Raw genomic sequence first — 21,948 nt, 5'->3', positions numbered from 1 at the left:
GCATGCAGGATGCGAGTGATACTTTTTGGTCCTCTATATATAAGAGGTATGAATCCATTAGTTTTTGCACCAAGCAAAAGCAACCGAACTCTTTGCTCATCCGACCAGTATATATAATTACTAGTATTCGATTAGCATCCAAATAGTAGTCTTTGGTTGTAATGGGACGTAGGAATAGAGCAGCAAGTCTTGTGGAGATTGGCATGGAAGGCTTTGCGACGTTGGAACGGGAAGAGTACTGTGGTCCAACCACCAGGCCGCCGCCGCCGCCGCCTCGTCCGGAGCGTCAACAGCCTCAAGCAAATCGAATTCAGCAACCATTTTGGTCAAATCGAAGGTCCAACTTGCCATTGGTGAGTAATAACATTGATATTCCTACGAAAGAAAATGAAGCCATTGACTGTAACCAAGCTGCAAGAAAATATGGAGGGGTGTTGATTAAGGATGCTGGTAAGCGAAAATCACTCTTTGGTGTTCTCCGTGGCTGATTAATCCTGAGGTTTTCTTCTGCACCACTTGGGAAAATCAGACGAGTTAGTTATGGTACTCCGCTAGCTAGCTAGCCGCCGGCGTGAAGCATCAGAAGATGTTACTAGTTCTATACGTGTTATGCTCGTCTTCTAGTAGTATATTAGGTCTTGCATGAAATAGTACGTACGTATCAGCGTGGTGTCTGGCTGTGATCTCTCAAATCTACTGCTAGTTTTAATGGACTTCTAGTTTTAGTACTCTAAGAGAGCTCTCTATTTTTTCTAGGACTAACTCTAATCTGCATTAATACTAAGCTTATAGAACTAGTAACATGGATATGCAAGTGTGTGTGTATCTCACAAAGATTTTCTTTTCATCTATGTTTTTTTCTTTATATCTTTTTGGGCGGCGGTGGGGTGTGGTGGTGGATACAGACATCTAAATTCCAGGACTTTGGAACTGGCCCACATGGATAAAAGTTTGGAATGTGAGGAAAGTTCATAAATCGGATCCAGCAAAATAAAGGAAATCCGATGTTTAAAACAGATAAAAACCTGACCTTCCTTGAAGTTTTTTTTTTAAAAAAAAACACTAATCTCTCTTTAACTTAAAGTTTTGGTACCTAATCAGTCCAATTCAAAAAAGTACTATTAAAAAAGTATTTTGAAGAGTGAGATGATAATTTTTTTTCATATATACCCTTTTCTAATTGTCCTCAAGTTGTATCGGTAAAATTTGAAAAGTCAAGGGACATACGTAAAATTTGAAAAGATGTAGCAACTATAACCTGAAGCAACAATGGTCTCTGCACATAGCTAGCACAAATTGTTTTTTTGTCATTTGCAACTGCACATAAAAGACACAACTAACTCTATAATGCTATTAAATTAGTAGTAGAAGCATCTTAATTTGGGTAAAAAATTAATCTTTTTATTTTAGTTGACGAGGTGAAAGGAAAAGCATTGGTGCAAAAAACATACAAGTCTTAGTCAACAAATCAACAACAAAAGGCATGAATAGTTTTGTCTGAACACAAGATTTGACAAAAGAAGTCAATCAGAAAATTGTTCTATTTCTCTTGCTCATAAAATCTATCTGTGCAAATTATATAAGGTTGTCTGTCCTGACCATTGTTAAGTGATATTAATCACAAAAATAGCGCCATCTTAGGATAGCAATTGGTGTCATTTTTTTATTGTAATTATGGCTGCTAATTTGAGATGAAATAATCATTTTTTTGGTTTAATTAGTTAATCTTATTATTCAGTGCCCTAACCTTTTTTTTGTCAAATATCTATTTGTAATAATGCATAATGTGTTAGGGCAAAGTAGTACGTTCACTATATCTTATATAAGTAATGGGTCCAAATTTCCAACAAAAGAGGTTAGTGTAATTTTTAAAACCTCAGGAGAGATCAATGAAAGTATCAGAAACCTCAGGGAGATTTCTGAAATTATCCCCTTTTTATTAGATATGGTTTATCCTTACATTATTCTGTTGTGCGAATAAATTTTGTTGATAATACACTAATTCGAAGTATGAGTACACTATGTCCGTAAGTATATTCCAGATGATTAAAAAAATAAAAAAAAAATACGACAACTCTATCACTTGTACCATGTTAATCATACCGGTCCCAATCCCATGATTATATATTTCCACCCAAGTTCCTTTTTATAAAAAAAAAAGTATATATTGATGAGTGACGTATCCAAAACACTTCCCATTTTTATGTCTACAAGATCAACGAAGAGCAAGCTTTCTTATCAAAAAAAAAAAAAAGAAGAGCAAGCTTTAATAGCCATACTAATCATGAAAATTAATCATACATGCCCTTTGCATTTGGTTTGTTAATCCGAGGTTAATTAGCTGGGTAGGGCAACCGCAGAGAGGGAATTTCATAATCTCTGTGCATCATGTGACAGTAGTCAACATATGACTTAGTACCATGATCATTACTTGGTGACAGTCCACCGTGTGGCTTGAGACATGTACAATTAATAAGGTTCTCAGGAAGTTAAAACTGGCGAGCGTTAATGTCAGTTATGGGTGGACTCGATGAAAATGAGAGGCGAGAGGTCAATTACCAAAGTTTGCGGGCGTGAGAGAGAAAGAGAGAGGTGGATGGCCCGGCGGCTAATAAATTAGTGCTATGTTTGAAGGAACTTAAAAGGGTGACTAAATAACAGCCCTCAATTTCGGGGACAAGCCGAAACAAGAACAAGAACAAAACGTAAACTTAAGGTCGTCCGCAGCGTCCGAACAGCCAATATACAGGCATTGCCGATAACTATGGAGTGTGAACAATGATTGCTTTTGAATTATAAAAAGAACCAAACACAAAGATATCGGAGAGAGATAGAGCTCTTGCCCTTTCAACATCTAAAATCCCTGGGGTGGGAGCAAACAAGCAATTTATAGAGACAATTGGAGGAGGAGACCGGTTTTAATTTTGAGGGTTGCTGCGGGAGGTAAAATGGCCATGGATAGAAGAAGCAGCAGCACAATTGCTACGGTCCTTGTTTTATGTTCGTCTCTGGCTTCTTGCAATGCAGCTGGCGGCATTCCGCGGCCCGCCCCTCCTGCCATCTTTAATGTGGTCAGCTTTGGTGCAAAGCCCGGCAATACAGATAGTGCCCAGGTGAATATTGGATTATGATTTGTCCTTTTACAGATTGCTAGAATAGAAAAAAAAACAAAACAAAATAAATAGATGAATAATTTTCCATAATTGCGTCCCAGCAGGCTTTCATGAGGGCATGGAATGCTGCATGTAAATTCGTTGGACCAAGGGCAAGTTTGTTTGTACCTCCAGGGATTTTCACGCTCGGAGAGGTCACATTTGAGGGGCCGTGCAGCAGCCAAAGTCCCATCGTTTTCCAGGTTGCCGGAACCTTACAAGCCGTGTCTGATGTTTCTGCATACTCCGGTCAAGGCTGGATTTCTTTCGACACGATAAGCGGCTTGGTAATTACTGGCGGAGGTACCATTGATGGCCGCGGCCAGAATGTATGGCAATACAATGACTGCAAAAATAATGGTGATTGCGTGCATTTACCAGCCGTAAGCACCTAAATAAACTGAGTCTTGCGAGGTTGCAATTCTTCGTCCAAAAATTGTCACATAATCCAGCTCTTTTTTTGATGAATTTGTGCAGTCTTTCCACTTTAATGGTGTGAAGAATGCAAAAATCAAGGGTATCAGCTTGGTAAACGCCATGGGATTTCACATGCACGTTACAAACAGCTACCTATTTAGAGCACATAGCCTCACCATTACTGCGCCTCCAGATAGTCCCAACACCGACGGCATGCACGTAAGCAAATCTAACACTGTGAAGATAGCCAGAAGTGTAATCAGAACAGGCGACGATTGTGTCTCTATTGGACCGGGAGCCACTAATGTCACCATTAACAAAGTCACCTGCGGCCCTGGACATGGCATCAGGTGCTTTTTTGGCTTACACGAAAGTAAAGTTGTTTGCTTAATGATGATTGGTTCGTCGTGCGAATCAAAATCTAGCTAGCTCATTTTGGTGATTGCATTCTTGGTTAATAACTTTTTTTTTTTCCTTTTTCGGGTTAATAGTAATTATTATTGTTCATGAAACAGCATAGGTAGCCTGGGCAAGTATCCAAATGAATTGGATGTGAGAGGGCTGATTGTGAAAAATTGCACACTGCAAGGCACTACAAATGGTATCAGAATTAAAACATACGCAGGATCAGGTCCAAGTGTTGCTGCAGGGATGCGTTTCAGCGATATTGTCATGGAAAATGTGTTGAACCCCATCATCATAGACCAAAACTATGGCGGATCCTCCACCCAGGTCGATCGGTTAACCTCTCTCTCTCTCTCTCTCTCTCCAGCTGTGTAAACAAATTAAGCTACAGACCTCAATCAATGAAAGCCAATATGAAGTGATTAATCTCCCTTGCGAAGAAGAAAGAAATCCCAATTCTGATTTTGATTGTTTAATCTTATGCAGCCATCTCAAGTAAGAATCACCGATGTTGTCTATGAAAACATAAGGGGAACCACAAGCACAGAATCTGCTATCAGTCTAAAGTGCAGCCCATCGGTTCCTTGCCAAAATATGTATTTTACCAACATCAATCTCAGGAACATGGGGAGCGCTAGGCTTTCCTCCATTTGTGCTAATGCGCAAGTTATCTCTAGCGGTGTACAAACCCCTACTCCTTGTTTATTATAGATACATTTCCAGTAAAAAAAGAACAAACAGATGTGTAGGGAAAGAAGTATTTCTGCTTTCTAGAAGCTGAATCTTGTTTTTTTTTGGGGATGGGAGGGGCTGTCAATATATATATGCAGAGGCGAATAGGATATGGAGATCGAACGGGGAGAATGTTGCAAGTGCTACTGCATGCACAAAACTGAAGATCTTGCAAGGACGGAAATAGAGAAAGCATTCTTGTTAGGACAGGGAAATAGGCATCATTTGCACAAACATTATTTGTTTGGTATCACAAACACATTTTTCACCATACACTTTTATTTTCCCAATCATCTTTTTTATCTCACATATATTATATTTACGTCACAAAACGTGCTATAATAATTATTCCAAATATAAAGTCCAATCCAAACAGACCCTAATTTTAGATGCAATCGCTGCCCGGAAACAGCATGCTGCCCCTCATTTAAATTTGTACATTCGCTCAAAATACCCTTTTCGATCTGTTGCCTCTCATTGTTGACAAATTACATATATAGAGAGACCAAAAAAGAAGGAAAAAATTATGTCCCTCATTTCCATGCAAATTATGTGGACAAAGAATAGGCAAATTAAAACCAACATGGTTTAATGGATTGGTCCAAATAAACTTGGATTAATTTTGAGATTGACCTGAATTTGCTATCTACTGCACATTAATGGATTTGTGTTTGGATTGCATTTTTCATGATTTTTCATGAAAAAATTACTGTAGCGATTTGATGTATGTGAAGGAAAAAGGTAACAGGGAAATGTGATTACGAAAAACGACGTAATTTTTCGATGAAAAACAGCAATCCAAACAAGGCCTTGTATTCTTTATCCAAACTCCCCAATATTTTTAAGTCAAACTTACTCAGTGAAACTGTGCTTATAAACGATTGGTTAGTGTTCAGTATATACAACTCATTTACCTCCCTCATCAAAACAAAATAAAAGAACTAATCATTGATTGTCAAGCTAAGTAAGAAATTAATTATTGATTATACACGAAAGCGTTCGACTTGTTTAAATTCAATTCTTGAAGTAGTATCAAGAATGAGTAAAGAAAATAGCAGAAAAAGAACAAATCCAAACATGAAGGGCCAAAGTGCAATTTCTCCCATGAGTAGATGAATAAAACAGCCCAACCATCTCGTCAATGCTCTGTAGCCAGAAGCAGCAGCACCCATGGCGCTATTCGCCGCCCGGCGCACATTAGCCACCCTTTTCAGCCGCACCGTATCATCTCCTTCTCGTGCCCGCCTCACTGTCCCTCTCCTCAATCTCCATAACGAAACCCCAGAGGCGGCCCCGATCCCGTATAACATCCTAACCCGGAACAGAACATCTGGGTCGGGCTACTCTCCCCTAAATGACCCGTCACCCAACTGGAGCAACCGACCGCCGAAGGAGACGATACTCCTCGACGGTTGCGACTATGAACACTGGCTTATCGTTATGGAGTTCCCAAATGACCCCAAACCCTCGGATGAAGAAATGGTTAACACTTATGTTAAAACCCTAGCCTCTGTTGTTGGAAGGTACAATTACTTTTTCTCGGTGTGTAACCACATGTTGCTTAGATTCTTGACATGATTATCGTTTTTATCCAATTATTTATGTTTTACTAGATTTGAACCGTGGCGTAGTAATTAATTTTTTGGAAAGAAAAATGAAAAAAAAAAATAGTTTAGCTTATGACGAAATTCCAAGATTTTTTAAGGCATAATGCCCTTGAACTTAATTGATGTACTTGTTGTTAGTTTATGTGTTTTTAACTAATTGCTTGATGATAAATCGCTGACAAGAGAAAGGCAGAACCAAAAAAAAAGAAAAAAGGGGATCTTTTAATTCAGCTTGTAATTTTTTTAAACAAACATTATGTGTGCTTTGCTCAAGGGATTATCCTTGAGATGCAAAACCCAAACTAGGAAATATTTATGATTGCATGGCATTGATATTGTTGGAAAATCTTTGTATAAAGTATGATTCTTTAACCTGTTTACTTAAGTTTCCTCTGCATGTTTTTTGTACTGGAAAGTGTGGCAAAAAAGAGGAATTCATGTACTCAATGCAGTTTCTTATCATACGTTTCTGGCATTTAGTTTTACCTGTTTCCAGTATGAATGTTGCTATACTTTTCCACTCTGTCATCGACATCTACTAGTGCATGTACAATTTTCAGATTGAATGCATGTTTTTCGGTATAGGATGGTTAGATGGCATTTTGATGAATTGGCATTTCAGCATACTGTAATGTTATCTGCCTGAAAATATAGTAAATGGAACTAATCATCAGTGTCAATAAGTTGTTTGTGAGAACTTCATGTACGTAACTGTGTGCTGCTTGGCACTAGGTTTGGGCCATTGGTTTTGGAAATGTTTCCCCTAGTTGCTTAATAGCCATAGTTTATCTAAAGGTTCAACATACAGTTGTTAATCTGAGATTGTGTCGGGTCTTGTTTGTTTATTATGCAGTGAAGAGGAGGCAAAGAAGAAAATTTACTCTGTTTGCACAACAACATACACTGGATTTGGTGCTTTGATATCTGAGGAGCTCTCATACAAAGTTAAAGGTAATCAATGCCCCATGGTAATTGGAGAGATTTTGATATCAATAAAGTGTCATAGTTATTTTATGACTTGCTATGTCTTTTTGTGTTTATTTTTTCGGGTTTGGGTGAAGTTTACTTTGTTCTTGATCTTTCCCCTTTTGGAGGATCAGAGTTTGCTTTGTTCTAATAGTCTGAATTAGGTGAAGGAAAAACATCATCTTCTGTAGCAATAAAATTCAAAACAATCATATGGCAACTTCTGTACAGAAGAAAATTGAAGAAGCAAGGGATGTCACATTGTGATATGTATTCTATTTTTCCAACCTATTCCTGCAGTATCAGGATCTTGATGGGTTTTAAAAGGTCTAGTATATGCTTATCATTTGTTTACAGTCGTAATTGTAGAGTCATTGTTTGAGATATTCAATTGAATGTACACTTATGGGAATTGTGTTCAATGTTCTACATTCTTTGGAAACTGTTGGCCGGAACAGTTATTTTTTGTTTATATCTCCTGACTATCTGAACATGTTATTTGCTAATGTTCCTGGCTTAATCAAACTTTTGATTTATTTTTGCTAAAGTAATTAATTTGAGATTGGACAAAAAATAGCTTGTTCTAGATTACTTTTGAGGTTTTTTTGGACTAATTCCACGTTGCGTGTCTTGAAATAGGTTTACCAGATGTTCTGTGGGTTTTGCCTGATTCCTATCTTGATGTTCCCAACAAGGACTATGGAGGTTAGCAGAGTGGAAATTTAAATGTTTTATGTCCTTACATTTCCTCTATTACTTTTTCATGGTAATCAAACATTTCTTGGTGCTGTTTTTGGATTTGTTATAGGGGATCTTTTTGTTGATGGAAAGGTTATTCCTCGGCCACAATATAGATTCAATGAGAGGCAACAAACCAGGAACAGGCCTCGTCCACGGTATGATAGACGACGCGAGACAATGCAGGTTGAAAGGAGAGAGCCTATTCGAAGAGAGACCTGGTCTCCAAATCAGCAAGCAGCGCCGCAGCAGCCAACACCAATGAATGGCCAGAATGTACCTCAGGGTGGTGAGGGTGGTTATCAACCAAACCAGGGAGGGTTTCAGGGGAAAAATGCCTGAAAATCATAGTTGTTGAAATATGAGACTCCTCTGAATTTAGTTAAGCTTGAGGGATGGATAGTAATTTGGCCCGTCATGTATTGTCAAGTTAGCTGGTTAGGAAAGACTGCATGTTACCTGGCATGTCAGAACTCGTGTGAATATCCATTGGGATCTTTTGTAATTGGTATTTTACTTGATTTAGTAGAATGGCCCTTGAAGTAACTGAAACTTCAGGAGGCATTTTCTTTAACTGCAACTATAAGTTCCTTTTGAACCTTGAATTCTTGTCCGATTAATAAGAGATAGAACTGGAAATGGTGACGGTTGCTGTGTTTCTCGAGAAGTTAGATGGTGATGAACAACAAACATCTAAGTTATGTAGTCAAAACGGAAAAAATGCCTCTTCTTGCCTTGTACTGACTACAAATGTGTATTTGGGGATTGAAAAGCCTTGCTGCTCATCTTGCACCTTAAGGATTTGAAGAAGAGTGTCTCGAAGTGAAGCCGGTGCGAATTGCAAGATATTCTTACCTTGCTTGCTTTCCCCTTTGATGTTTTCGTTGCAAAAGTTGATAGGGAAAAATTATCTTTCAGCACATGTGCTAGCTGATAGAAATACGGTTGTCTTCTTTTTGTGACTATTCAGTAATATCTTGGCTACATTGTTCAATTTCAATGCTTTAAAAACTTCAAAATAAGTGCATATTTTCGTTTGTACCAGAAAAAGAAGTGGATAATTTTTGTGACTATTCTTTTTGTGACTATTCAGAAATATCTTGGCTATTCAATGCCAATGCTTTTAAAAACCTCAAAATAAGTGTATATTTTCGTTTGTACCAAAAAAAGAAGTGTATAATTTTGGTAATAGAGGATAATATCAACGTAAAAGCAACAAAAGAAGTGTATTTCATTTAGTTGGAGGTGAGATTAATTGCCAATTTCATGTGAAAAATGATAGTGAACCCTCATTTCGCTGCAGTTAGTCAATATATCAATCTTCCTAAAAGCTTAAACAGACTGCTCTAAAATTCCATCTAAATTTGAGAAGCGTACCTACATCTTTCTTGTAAATGATGGGTATTTCAGGTGCTCCTATTTTGCTTCAAAAAAAAAAAAGAGAAAAAAAAAGTAATTAGTCAATCACCTAACGAAACAATAAAGAAGCCTAATATTGAAAAACATTTCATGGTAAAACCCTACAATTTTATTTGTTTGGATAGTGATTATTCATCAAATTTTATTTGTTTCTATCATCAACACATTTTTCAATTACCATTTTATCTTACATACATTACAAGAAAAAGCGCTACAATAGTTTAAAAAAAATTATCCCAAATGATTTGTTATTCAAACACACTCTTAAGATTCATCTGACATAAATGGAACTTGAGCATGGTCAACCTACAAATAAATTGATGGATTTAATCTTTAAACACATCACTTTATGACTTTCGTGTGTAATGGGAATCATTATTTAAATTGTTCAAGATCTCAAAAATAATTCCATGCAGATATTTACTAAACATTAACGGAAATTGTCATTTATGTTCAAGTTGCGTAGATGTACTCCTATAACATACAGGAGTAACTCATTGGGGGGATTTGCAAATTTTAAAAAATTTGCCTCAGTCGCTAAATTGGTAAACCGGATCAAACATGACAAATAATTAGCCAGCTCCTGCTCCAACTCGCGGTCCCGTCGCATTTCTTATTCCCCCCGACTTGGTTTCTCTCCAGCGGTGGCTCTGAGCTCCTTTCAGCCTTACGCGGTCCAAGCTTTTCTTTAACCTCTCTGCAAATTCCAATTTTAACTCCATCAGGTATATACTGAACCCATCCGAGATCCCTTCTTTCTTTCTTTCTTTTAGTAGTTCGTTGTTTGATCTATATTTTCGGATCATCTACGTTTAGTTTTCGATTTTTTATCTGGCTTTAATTTGATTAGCCCAAACTTCCTAAACATAATTCACATCTAGAGGAGGAAAATGAATTCAAACTACGGAAAATCCAATAGCAAATCGGGATCCTTAAATAGTTTCGACTTCGATTTGGGTCTTGGAAAGTCGGGTTCTCGATCTCTTAACGATCAAAAGAACCAGACTTCTTCATATGGTTCATATTCATCGGCTCAGGCAAAGCCCAGTACGACGCCGTCCTGGACTCACCAGCCTATTAACAAACCCTCATGGACCCACCAACCAGCTGCTCCGGCTCAATCAGCTGGGACAGGATCTCTATCGGGTCCCACTTCGATGGTGGGGGATATTTTTGGGAAGAGTTGGGGTTCATCTGCCCCAGCTAGCAGTTTGAATTCTGGGAGTGGAGTTGTTAACAAAGATCCCAACTTGTTTGGTGATTTGCTTGGCTCGGCATTGGGTCAGAACAAGGGCAATAGTAATGTGCCTTTGAAAAATGCAGCTCCGGCGTCGAATAAGAGCTCATTTTCAATGGGGGGTATGGCGGATTCATTGCCCAAAACGGGTAATTCAACAAAAAGTAGCGGAAATTGGGGGTCTAGTGAAACTTTCGGGACTTATACGAGTGGATTTAGCAGTAACAACAGTGATAGAGGGAATGTTAACTTGAATGGGAATGCTAGTAAAGGAACAAATCTTGGTGGTCCTTCTGTGAAGAGTATGGCTGGAGGTGGAGGATTGGGTGGGATGGGTTCAAATAAGGACCCGTTTGGTTCCTTAGTTGATTTTTCGTCTAAACCGAGTGGTAATATGAAGTCAGAGAGTAAAGGAAGTGCTAGTAGTAAAGTTGGAGATGATGCATTTCAAAGTTTTCAGAGTGCTTCAAAAACAAGTGGAGTTGCACATCCTTCAGGTAGTTTTACCTCAGGAAAAAGCAACTCGACAGGATCACGTGCAGGAGGTTCTTATTCAAATGTTGACGATTTTGGGTTCTTTAGTACTCCGTCCCAGAGTCAGCCAAGTAGTTTTCCTTCGGGGAACCATAATACTGCTGGGCCAGGTGCAGGAGGTTCTTTTTCGAATATTGATGATTTTGGGTTCCCTAGTAGTCAGCCTCATAGTCGACCATCTGGTCAGTCCACTGGTGTTGATAGTTTTGATGCATTGTTTATGACAACTCCAGGCAGCGGTGCTGAATTTAAAAGCCAGGATTCTTCTGGGGGCGATGACTGGGGATTCGAATCGGACTTCAATGGCCATGACACAGGTGGGACAACCGAACTTGAAGGACTTCCACCCCCACCTGCTGGTGTTAGTGCTTCAACTGCGAAAAATAAGGGATTAGACAATTACAAGCAGGGCCAGTTTGCTGACGCCATAAAGTGGTTGTCTTGGGCCGTCATTCTTTTGGAGAAAGCTGGAGATGATACTGGCATCGTGGACGTCTTGACATGCAGAGCTGCATGTTACAAAGAAGTTGGTGAATATAAGAAAGCTGTAGCTGATTGCACAAAGGTATATTATTTTTCTTCAAAATCATTTTTTCATGATTTTCAGTGCTCTTCCAGGTTGAATTGCTGTGCCAAAATAACTAGCCCTGTAATTGCACCTTCCCAAAATATAGCTAGTCTGAGCACTGAACTTCGTCAAGTAACTGGTGAATTTTGTGTTTTATCTGGCAGATAACTTCAAGAATTTTTATTTTATTTGATTATAGGGGTAGCAGCTCTTGTTTCTGTGACATACTTAAATGTTGGCATGGCACTTCAACTGCTAAAGAAACTACTTGTGCTAGTTAGAGTTGGACCATCCGTCTTTCATAGACTAGCTCCCCGATATATTGGAGGACTAGTTAATTGGATCAAGAATTGCATATTTAATCCTAAGTTTGCTACAGTATGAAAACTGTTTTATAAAGAGACTTGTCAGCTAGTTTTCTAGGAAGTTTTAGTCGGTCTTTCCATGACTACCAAAGGAAATTTAAAGTTTCATGCTTGATCAGCGTGGATCAAACTACAGTCAAGACCTTTTAATGAACAGTTTAGAGGTTGGTCAAGGGCTTGAACGGGGCATTAAAAGCCTTTGGAAAAGGGTACTGCTATTATAACATCCTGCTGTCTCACACTATTGAAATGGAAAACTATTTAAGGCCCTTTTCCTTTGTATTTATTAATTATTATTGTTGCTATTGAGATTGCCTTGCCTAACTAGCCGCATGGATCCATTCTGTTTACATCTATGCATGATACCTTCTGTTGGGGATTTTCGGTTTTTTTTTTTTTTTTTTGGGGTGTGGGGGGAGAGGATGTACGAGCAAGCTACTTAGGTATAGGCTTCAGCTATGAATTCAGACCAGGTCAAAGTTTTGTTGAACCTTTCTTTCTACACTTTGCGCTTCCTGTATAAGTTGATGTCCCTTCGCGAGATCTGTATTTGCAGTTTATGGAAATAGTATGCAGTTGGCATAGTCACTTAGAGAATACCTGTAATTTAAGATACTATTCCTTCTTCCCCTGGTTTATGCTGACAAAAATGTAGGTGGTGTTTTCTGGGAGCAACTGCAGGAAGGTAATGAAAATCCACGGGACACTAATGCATCTTTCTGTATGTTCTTTTTTTTTTTTTTGAACATTAATTGGGGCTGGTGAATAAATATGCTGGTTCTTATTTGATCTTTTAATATCATGCTGAGGAGTGTTTGCGGTTCACTCCAAGTAAGAGACTTTTTGGCCATTGGATTGTGCAGGCGCTAGAACAAGATGACAAAAATGTGAACATCTTGGTGCAACGTGCTCTTTTGTACGAGAGTATGGAGAAGTACAAGCTTGGAGCTGAAGACCTCAGAACTGTTATGAGAATTGATCCTGGTAATAGGGTTGCAAGAAGTACCATTCATCGGTTGGACCAAAATGGCTGACTAGACGAGCTCTGTGGCCTTTGGTGTATAACTGCGCTTTGCATTTGGTAATTTCCCACTTAATGCGATTTCTTGGAGAGATTATATATGTTAGTCTGCTAAAAGATTGCTTTTGTTTGGTTGATTGGGTCTACCCCCATTATAGGTCATATTTTATAGTCATGTATAACACACATGTTTGATTAGACTGAGGCTGAGATGATGAATGAGGAACAAAATATTATTGTTTCATGGAAAATTTATGCTATACATTCATTGATACCTTCATGTAGGTTTTATACGAAAGGGTGAGTGCTAAATTCCACGGTGACCGAGTAAATTGATGGTATAAGATCCTCAGAGTGTTGTCTTATTTTGACTTGCGAGCAAGGGATCAGGTCTTAAGTTTCCCCTCAAACTCCCAGGGCTTTGCCTATGGAGCGTGGCACAACAACGTATTCTTTTTTTCTGCTTATGCTAAGTTTACCAGGCCGCAGATGCAATCAGGGGAGTGATAGTTGTTGGGTATTATCACATGTTGTGTTTGGGAAGATTATTGCAGTGAAAGCTTGTAGGATTGTAAATGACATAACCTTGGCCTCCTCTTTAGAAACGGTTTCCTACGGATGATGTGGAACTTTTGGGCTGTTTCTTCAAAAGAAGGCATAGAAAATGTTGGGAGGCAATAACAAAAGAAGCGTTTCTTTCTGTTCGAGACAAGTCTCAGCCCCTAAAAGCCATTTACTCTGATGCGCTGCCACTGGTTCATGAGGTTTACCTCGTGAAGTTTGCGCTTTTGCGGCCCTGCTATATCCAGTTGATGTCGTCATGTATCCCCCAACTAGCCCTTGCCCTTGGTGGGACAAGAGAAATGCACCTTGTTGATCTGTTTTCTGAGTTCTACTAATGCTTTTTTTTTTTTTTTTTTTAAACAAGAAAGAAACGGAATTATTAGACTTAATTAATGCTTATTAGATGATAACCCGTTTGGATTGTAAGTTTTTTGAAGAAAAAAAAATAGACCGGGATGCATGTGAAGTAATTAAGAAATGTGTCAAGAAAATATTAGTGGAAAACGAGATGGATCAGCCCAAAAGCAAAAAGTTTTTTGGGGCCTTCGACTCCGCGTGGCTTTTAGGTTGGTGCCACTATGTCGACATTATTGGTTCTTTCTGAGACAGTAATAGTGTATCTTTACTCTCTTTTTTTTTTTCCTTTTTTGGGATATAATCTTCGATTGTCGTCATGTTTCTTTTAATGCCTTTTTTTGGGGGGCAGAATTTTCTGATGTGATTATTATTTATAGTATAGTGGCAATGCTTTCTTTTTTCATATGGTCTAAAATCCAAAGAAAATCTTCTGATGTATTAGTACTATGTACCGGGAATCAACTAATTTAATATCACAATTTTATTATTTCAGAAAAAAATCTCCTAATTTTATTGTTAAAAAAGACCTCTCATAATTTGACGATAGGCAAAGCAGCAGTTGCAATTAATAATCCCAGATAGATGTGTTTTTTGTCTGAAAAAAAACATAATCCAGATAGATGTGCTCAATATAAATTTGAAAGATGAAATTAATTGTAACAAATAATTAATTTGTTGTTTTTTTTTTACATGCTATAACGCATTAATATTTACATTTATTTATTTTGTCAGTATTTATATACAGACTAGTAGTATATCTTTTAAAATAGCCCAATTGCAGAAGCCGCATCCAACTTGCAAAAATCTCACTACTGATTTCATCTGCACGGAACGGATCTTTTGTCCCACATTCTGTTCCATTTTTTATTATATTGTTATTTCTCATACATAAATATCATGTTTTAGTTCTTTTTTGTTTCTTTAAAATCCAATAACTATTAATTGAGTAAAAAATAAAATTTAACAAACTCAAAAAATCAAAATGCATAAAAAAATGAGATTTTTTAATGAATTTTTTGCTATATTTTTTAATTTTCTATTATATATTGCTTTTTTGAAACTACTGTATTTATTGTTTACTCAATTAATAGTTATTGGATCTTAAGAAAATAAAAAAAAATTAAAACATGATATTTATGTATAAAAAATAATAATATAATAAAAAAATAGAACAGAGAGTAACACAAGGTGTAGGACAGAAGATTCGTCTCATCATCATCTGCATAACTTCATCACACATCTCATCTCATCTGGACCCACAAAAAATAAAATAAAAGAAAATTTCCCCGTTACGTTACATCACATCATCAACATCAAATGGATGGGCCCTCTCTCCACCGTTCGATCCGATCCCATATATGTATATAAATAAAATATAAAAACAAAGTCTGGGTTCAGCTCTCCTCTCTTGTCCTTTTCCCACTGATTATTGAATCGTAACCGTCCCCTCTTTCGTAAAATCACGTAACAAAACACAACACTAAGACCCTCAATACGTAACGCTTCTCCTTCTCCTTCTCTCTCTCTCTCTGTCTGCTCTATTTATTCCTTCTTTTTCATTTCATTTCCTCCTCCTCTTCGCTTTTCTCCGAAAACTTTTTCCTACCATCTTCCTCTGCCAGAGAACAAGAACAACCAACCAAAAAAAAAGAAGGATGTGTGGAGGTGCAATCATTTCCGGCGGGTCTCCGATCAACCCCGGCCGGAAGTTAACCCCAAAAGAACTGTGGGCTGAGTTTGACACCATCTCTCCCTTCTGGGGCTTCGACCCTTCTGGCCAGGCTGCAGATACCAAGGCCACTGACAAGAACAAGCTCCCAAAGAAAGGTCGGTCCACTCACCCCCCCCCCATTACCTGAACACAATCTACTGCCACCAGCTTACATATCTTTGAATTTTCTGCTGCTACTATTCATCTTTTTGGTTTATTAATACTACTTTACTTACTACCTCTATGTACTTTTTTTTCCATTATTGGATATATTACCCCAAAAATAATAATAATAATACTCCAATAATAAAGTACAGTTGTATGACAACCTAATTAATTGCGTGATATTTATTGCGCGCTCGGAAAATGATTTATGTTGATAATTCATACGTACATGTCAATACATTTATTGCATACTTCAGCAAGCTTACATAGAATAGGCTTTTAGTTTCCAATTATTATTATTATTATCAACTTTCTTAGGGACTGCGTATTTACTATTTAGGATGGCTCTAAACACATTTACTAGTACTGTTTCTTTACCAACAACTCCATCTGGATTGTCACAAATCCATGCGTACTAAGTCTTACTTTATTATATCCACCTGTATATTTTGATACGGTGTAGCTGCATGTATGTATTATGTATATGCATAGGTAATTATTAGATTGTCATATGTACGTGTGCATAGTAGATCAAGTTTTCATGCTACAACACAACAACTTGAAAGAATTTGTTGAACTTGAATGATTATTGATGTAGTAGTATTAGCAAGAAGAAGTGATTTTTTTGGAAGTGTAGGAGCAGGTGGTAATCAGAAGGCTGAGAAGATCAGTCAGAAGCCTAGGAAGAACAAGTACAGAGGGATCAGACAGAGGCCATGGGGAAAATGGGCAGCTGAGATTCGCGATCCACAAAAGGGCGTTAGAGTTTGGCTCGGCACATTCAACACAGCTGAAGAAGCAGCCAGGGCCTATGACAAGGCAGCCAAGCGCATCCGGGGCGACAAGGCTAAACTCAACTTTGTTGCTGATGATCAGCAGCCGCCAACCACCCCATCACAGCCGACACCACCTCGGCAGCCACTGGCCAAGCGGCGTTGTGTCACCCCTGAGCCACCGCCGGCTTATTATCCTCAGCCTGATCAGGAGATCTTGGAGTCAATTGGACCAACCCCGCCAGTTGTGGACCCTGGCTTCCTACCCCAGCCTTACTATCCGTCCCAAGTGACTGATCAAGATTATCAGTATGGGGATCAATTTTCCAGCTTGGAATCTTTCCTGGGCTTAGAACCTGAGACGACCACCACAGCAACATCTCAGTTTGGTGGGATCACTGAATCGGACCCGGTTGATCTCTGGATGATGGACGATCTTGTTGCTACAGCCCAGCAGCCTAATAATCTGCTGTATTAAATGAAATTTTACCATAGACTATCTAGATTAGAAACTGTGTGTTTCTCTCTTCTGTTTTGTCTTTCGCGTGTACTTTCAGACTTTTACTGCCTGATCTGGGATAACTTTTACTGCATTCTGTGGATGGTGTCAATAATATCATGGTACACTATAATAATAATAATAATAATAATAATGCTTTGGCATCAATTAGCTACGTTACTGTCACGGTATGATTAGAAGAATTACTTCATTGCAAAAAATTTTGTCGTGTTCTGCATTTGGCTAATTAACAAATGTCTGATTGGTAATGATGCTGTTCCATTCATCCAATCAAGACACCTTTTCGTAATTAAGCACTGTTGCCAGTGGGGGGCACAGAGGATGATGAGGTCACTATTTGAGGAGAGAATTCCCTTTTAACATCAACCCGTTTACTACAATTAATACACCGCTACTTGTGCTTGGTTGACGTGCCAGATTATTAGGAGTTAAAACGTATTAGTAGTATAATTGTTTTCTTGAATCACCCATTTCTTAACTAATAATAATGTTTGCTCCAATTGACTTGCGTAATTACACATGTACTCAAGTCATACGTATTAGTTAGAGCTGGCAATTTGTCCCAAGTCCCAATGGGCTACCCATGCCCAAAGGAACTTTGGGCGGGATGGGTATTATAATTTGGTATTGGGTTTAAGTTGGGACACATCCCAACTATACCCATTAATGAATGGGAAAGGATGGGAAATACTTGGGTACCCATTGGGCTCAAATGGCAAGGGCTCCGTTTGGATTAGCTGTTTTTGGTAGGTGTTTTTGAAATATTTTATTGTAGCCGTGTATATGAAAAATTTTTACTATAAATTTTTTTTGAAATATTTGATATACTAATATGGATGGGATGTTTCTTGAGTTATTGTATATTACTGTAACATTGTATTTGAAAAACTTATTTTTTGAAAAAATAGTCAATCCAAACGGAGTCTTAGATTCAAAAATTATCTTTAACAATTTTTATAGTCATACCAGCGAATATAATCTAGTAGTCTTCCTAGTCATTATCCACAAGAATTTCCAGCATTTCAGTTAGTTTAGACCTGTCATCCTTGGACAATGATGAGGATAAATATTCAACATCCTAAGGACCTTGGCCATCTTGATATATGTTGGAATATGGCTGTATATCTATCTTTTCCTTTATTTGTTAATCCAATTTTTGGTGGGAATCTTGAGTATAAAGCACTTGCATGTTTATTTAATAAAACTAAAAGAAATTTAATAAATCAAAAATATTAAAATTATATAAAAAATAAAAAATGAATTAAAGGAAAAAAATATGTAGAAAATGAATTTGGGTATTGGGCGGGATGAATCTAAACCCATCCCAAAATGATCCCGCCCAAGTTAGTCCCAAAACACATATGGGTAAGGTTGGATCCAAACCCATATGACTCGGTTCCATCTCAAACCCAAGCAAATCCCGCCCATCCCGCCCATTTTGCCACCTCCAGTATTAGTGCAGTGATGACTGTATAAAGAAAGGAAATAATCCTTACATATGGTGATTGGAATCCCCTTTAAGATTGTAAGACTGGAACCCCTTTTACATACAAAATAAGTCAGTCATTTGTCAAGGGGAAACGCTGAAAAGAGCACCGAACGTATCAAAGTATTTTTTGTCCGCACTGTTTTTTCACGTCGGATAATCGCCAAAATGTCTCCTTTCTAAGCTGCAGCCTGCACGTTTTCAAATCTTCAACCAAATTTCGCAAATGCTACGGTGACAAGAGTACAAAAAACACCCAAGAAACGTCAAATCTTAGATTGTCTTGAATTCCAACCTATATATATATATGAAAAATCGCACCTCAATCTCGTGAACCCTTTCTTCTGGTAGTGGTAGAGAGAAGGATTCAGACCTCAATAATTAAGGGGTCAACTGTATAGTGCACACCAACTTTTACTGTGGCTGGATTCGGTAGTCCGCGCATTTGAAACATTATTGACTATTCTACATTCTATGACGGGAAAACGTTGCACACACAGGTGTTTTCTCTGTTTTTTTTTCTTTTTTTGACAAACATAATAGATATTTGCTTACGACTACTCCTATACTACTACGAAGAAAAGATAGACCCGACTTCGTTGTTACTGGAGACTCGGAAAATACTGAACCACCTCCAAGTCAAGACATACGGAGCCTACATTGAAATGCAAAGTTGATTTGAACCATTTGAAAATTAGATTAGTCTTTTGTGACGTGTATATATTCTCTTTTTTATTTTTTTTAAGTAGGAGATTTTGGATTCAGAATCTCTTACTAAAAATCTCTCCTTCTTTATCATTCAACTCAACTCTCCTCTCTCTTATACATGTACATATTACCTTTATCAAGAAAATAGCTACTCATCACTAATCCCACTCTAACTAACCACTAACATCACACAATGAAATACCCCCACCACCTAACTACAAATCAAAATCACATAAATAACTTCTTTTACATCTCCTTTGTGCGAAACTTCTTCTTCTTTTTTTCTATCTCTTGCCATAAGATTTTGATGCTTTTCAATTGTTGAATACAATATCCTCTAGATGATTGTGGAGTTCCATCTCAATATGAGAGTACATTTAGAACAAAATTTTCCACTTCTTAAAAGATTCATTAGTCAATCACTGCGTGTGATTGCTTCTTTTAATTTTTTTGTTTGATTGTTATCATATTTTGTTGCAATAACTTTTTAAATTTACTACTTTTAAATTTTGTTGTCAAACGAAGGATTCTACATTCGTTATCTCAAACGAAGGATTCTACATTCATTACACACGCATCAAGCGTGCATCGATCGCTAATTTGACAGGAGTCCCGAATGGATTTTCATGTTTACTCGTTTGTTTCGAAAACAAAAGGTGCTTGATACCAGTTTGGAATGGTCTTTTCTGGTAAAAAGATAAATTGTTTGGCAAGTTACCTAGGGTGGTGTGCTGGGGAAAAAAATGTCCTTAAACTTTTTGGAATTTGACTTTTCAGTTTATATCACACAAGTTAGTGCAATTTACTACTGATTTTAACAGAAAAAAATCGCAAAATACTTCGGCGATCAAATTAAAGTACGATAGAGTTTGTTTTCAGCTGGATAATCACCCGCATTCTTGAAATTCTATCCAACGCAATTTGAAGAAGAAGCTTCGTACATAATTCCAGCATTCATCTCGTTCTCAGAGTCCATCCTATGCCTGTTTATTTTGGCACAGGACTTTTATGTTCGGGTATTAGAGGGAAGAGCTGTTATGTACAAAGCAGCCGTATCACCTACAAGGTACTTAGGAAGTTACCCAGGAAAATGCTCCGGAAAGGAGGAGTAAACGCTGAATGGGACCAACAACTATTTGGGCACTCTTTGAAATTTTCTGCACATTTCCGGTAACATCTTTTCCCCTTTTCTACGAAACAGATGAACAATGCCATGATGTTTACTGCCACATCTAGCAGTTCAAAATCGAATATTACTGGAACAGGAGATAGAAGAGACACAAAGTAGTGAGAAAGATCCATATCCAAGAAGAAGAGAAAGGAATAAACCACAGACCAGACAGACAGCCGTACGTCGGCAGATAGAGACTCGGGGTACTAAAATAATTTATCCAGTGTTTTATGTGTAATTGTGATTACTAGGAATAGTTAGTCGATCGAAAGTGACTAAGAAGATGCATGAACCAAGTGCTGATTGTGTCACTTCAAATCTAAATGGGACATATGCGTGGGGCTTTTTCAAACTGCCATCTATGTTCCTTGACAGTTTGCTACCTAGTTCCCCCATCGTAAAAGATAAATGGCGTAGAAAGTAGAAAAGTGTGGTATGAAGTCATGGATAAGTTAGGTCCATTGCATGCTGCATCCACCGTAGATTGGTTTAACCTTACAGCATGTCAAGAATTTACCAACCAACCTGCTGGGGAACAAACAGTCTTTCAGGCACATGCCTCCGAACCTTCTGTTAGTCTTCATTTTAATAGTAAAATACTAAAGAAACTACAAAAAATTGCAACAGCGATTGTGCTAGAGAAATTACACGAGGAGGTAGCCAGTTGACTCAACAGTCAATGCAAGGACAAGCACCAAAAGAAGAAAAAAAAAATTGCAATCATACTAAATTGGTTCAGAGGCCGTGAACAAAACCCCCAAAAGAAAGGCACTCATGCTTCGATCAATCAGCCTGACTTCAAATAAAATAAGGAATCTGAAATTTGCCCTAGGCAAATCCCAATTATTATGGTATTCAAGGCCTCTAAGTCAGTAAAAGAGAGACCATTGGATGTTCCTTTGCAAGAAAATGTAAATATAGCACTTCACAAGGCATATGATCGATATTCACTAACTTCATTGTCGTAAGATCTTAAACATAATAAGTTAAGGGCAGGGACATCAAAAGAAAGTTCGTAATTTCTGGCAGTAATAGGAGATTTGACTACCCAAAGGGGCCAACCTAATTACTGGTTTCTTACTTCTGAAGAAGATAAAACCACCAAATGCTCCTTTTGGATCTTACTAGTTACAACATTTCTGGCCCTCAAACCAGAAAGAAATACGGCCTCTTTGGCTCTCATTAGTTACAATATTTGTAGTTGGTAAACCAGAAATGAAACAGGTGATCACAGGCTTCAGACACGCACACATGGAAGTAATAACTATCCTATGAACTCCCAAACAACAATACAGCAACATACCATGCTCAAAGACTCGATCTTGCCATTCA

The 21,948-nt window shown here is 37.8% G+C and overlaps 4 protein-coding genes across 6 annotated transcripts; all 4 read left to right on the top strand.

The window, feature by feature from the left end:
• The first annotated feature begins 2,948 nt into the window (after positions 1-2,948).
• Positions 2,949-4,974, top strand: LOC113735319 (exopolygalacturonase). Its single transcript, XM_072083261.1, has 5 exons — positions 2,949-3,113; positions 3,218-3,535; positions 3,630-3,919; positions 4,085-4,301; positions 4,461-4,974. Exons 1-5 carry the CDS (start codon positions 2,949-2,951, stop codon positions 4,683-4,685), a joined length of 1,215 nt encoding a protein of 404 aa, XP_071939362.1. The 3' UTR covers positions 4,686-4,974.
• Positions 4,975-5,840: 866 nt separating this feature from the next.
• On the top strand, positions 5,841-8,591 carry LOC113733933 (multiple organellar RNA editing factor 3, mitochondrial). The gene is made up of 4 exons (XM_027260181.2): positions 5,841-6,229; positions 7,167-7,264; positions 7,919-7,984; positions 8,088-8,591. The coding sequence occupies exons 1-4, from the start codon at positions 5,877-5,879 to the stop codon at positions 8,357-8,359; spliced, it is 789 nt and encodes a 262-aa protein (XP_027115982.1). The 5' UTR covers positions 5,841-5,876; the 3' UTR covers positions 8,360-8,591.
• Positions 8,592-10,184: 1,593 nt separating this feature from the next.
• LOC113733931 (uncharacterized) lies at positions 10,185-13,583 on the top strand. Of its 2 annotated transcripts, XM_072081671.1 has the most exons (3): positions 10,185-11,772; positions 13,004-13,221; positions 13,447-13,583. In XM_072081671.1, the coding sequence occupies exons 1-2, from the start codon at positions 10,327-10,329 to the stop codon at positions 13,172-13,174; spliced, it is 1,617 nt and encodes a 538-aa protein (XP_071937772.1). In that variant the 5' UTR covers positions 10,185-10,326; the 3' UTR covers positions 13,175-13,221; positions 13,447-13,583. The 2 variants fall into 2 exon arrangements, with proteins under 2 accessions (XP_071937772.1, XP_027115981.2); XM_027260180.2 differs by lacking the exon at positions 13,447-13,583 and having other exon boundaries at positions 13,004-13,412.
• A 2,007-nt stretch (positions 13,584-15,590) lies between these two features.
• LOC113733930 (ethylene-responsive transcription factor RAP2-3-like) lies at positions 15,591-17,324 on the top strand. Of its 2 annotated transcripts, none has more exons than XM_027260178.2 (2): positions 15,591-15,909; positions 16,596-17,324. In XM_027260178.2, the coding sequence occupies exons 1-2, from the start codon at positions 15,738-15,740 to the stop codon at positions 17,207-17,209; spliced, it is 786 nt and encodes a 261-aa protein (XP_027115979.2). In that variant the 5' UTR covers positions 15,591-15,737; the 3' UTR covers positions 17,210-17,324. The 2 variants fall into 2 exon arrangements, with proteins under 2 accessions (XP_027115979.2, XP_027115980.2); XM_027260179.2 differs by having other exon boundaries at positions 15,593-15,909; positions 16,602-17,324.
• The last annotated feature ends 4,624 nt before the right edge of the window (positions 17,325-21,948 follow it).

The sequence above is a fragment of the Coffea arabica genome, chromosome 3c (genome assembly GCF_036785885.1).
Source record: "Coffea arabica cultivar ET-39 chromosome 3c, Coffea Arabica ET-39 HiFi, whole genome shotgun sequence".
Classification (NCBI taxonomy): domain Eukaryota; kingdom Viridiplantae; phylum Streptophyta; class Magnoliopsida; order Gentianales; family Rubiaceae; genus Coffea; species Coffea arabica.
This window is presented reverse-complemented; position numbering and strand designations above follow the sequence as displayed.

What these genes read in the sequence shown, in the direction of transcription:
- LOC113733931 (XM_072081671.1), top strand. Translation starts at nt 10,327, where the DNA reads ATGAATTCAAACTACGGAAAATCCAATAGCAAATCGGGATCCTTAAAT. An exon ending in CTGTAGCTGATTGCACAAAG is followed by an intron (nt 11,773 to 13,003) that starts GTATATTATTTT and finishes TGGATTGTGCAG; the next exon opens with GCGCTAGAACAAGATGACAA.
- LOC113733930 (XM_027260178.2), top strand. Translation starts at nt 15,738, where the DNA reads ATGTGTGGAGGTGCAATCATTTCCGGCGGGTCTCCGATCAACCCCGGC. An exon ending in GAACAAGCTCCCAAAGAAAG is followed by an intron (nt 15,910 to 16,595) that starts GTCGGTCCACTC and finishes TTGGAAGTGTAG; the next exon opens with GAGCAGGTGGTAATCAGAAG.
- LOC113733933 (XM_027260181.2), top strand. Translation starts at nt 5,877, where the DNA reads ATGGCGCTATTCGCCGCCCGGCGCACATTAGCCACCCTTTTCAGCCGC. An exon ending in CTAGCCTCTGTTGTTGGAAG is followed by an intron (nt 6,230 to 7,166) that starts GTACAATTACTT and finishes TTTATTATGCAG; the next exon opens with TGAAGAGGAGGCAAAGAAGA. An exon ending in TCCCAACAAGGACTATGGAG is followed by an intron (nt 7,985 to 8,087) that starts GTTAGCAGAGTG and finishes GATTTGTTATAG; the next exon opens with GGGATCTTTTTGTTGATGGA.
- LOC113735319 (XM_072083261.1), top strand. Translation starts at nt 2,949, where the DNA reads ATGGCCATGGATAGAAGAAGCAGCAGCACAATTGCTACGGTCCTTGTT. An exon ending in ATTGCGTGCATTTACCAGCC is followed by an intron (nt 3,536 to 3,629) that starts GTAAGCACCTAA and finishes GAATTTGTGCAG; the next exon opens with TCTTTCCACTTTAATGGTGT. An exon ending in GGCCCTGGACATGGCATCAG is followed by an intron (nt 3,920 to 4,084) that starts GTGCTTTTTTGG and finishes TTCATGAAACAG; the next exon opens with CATAGGTAGCCTGGGCAAGT.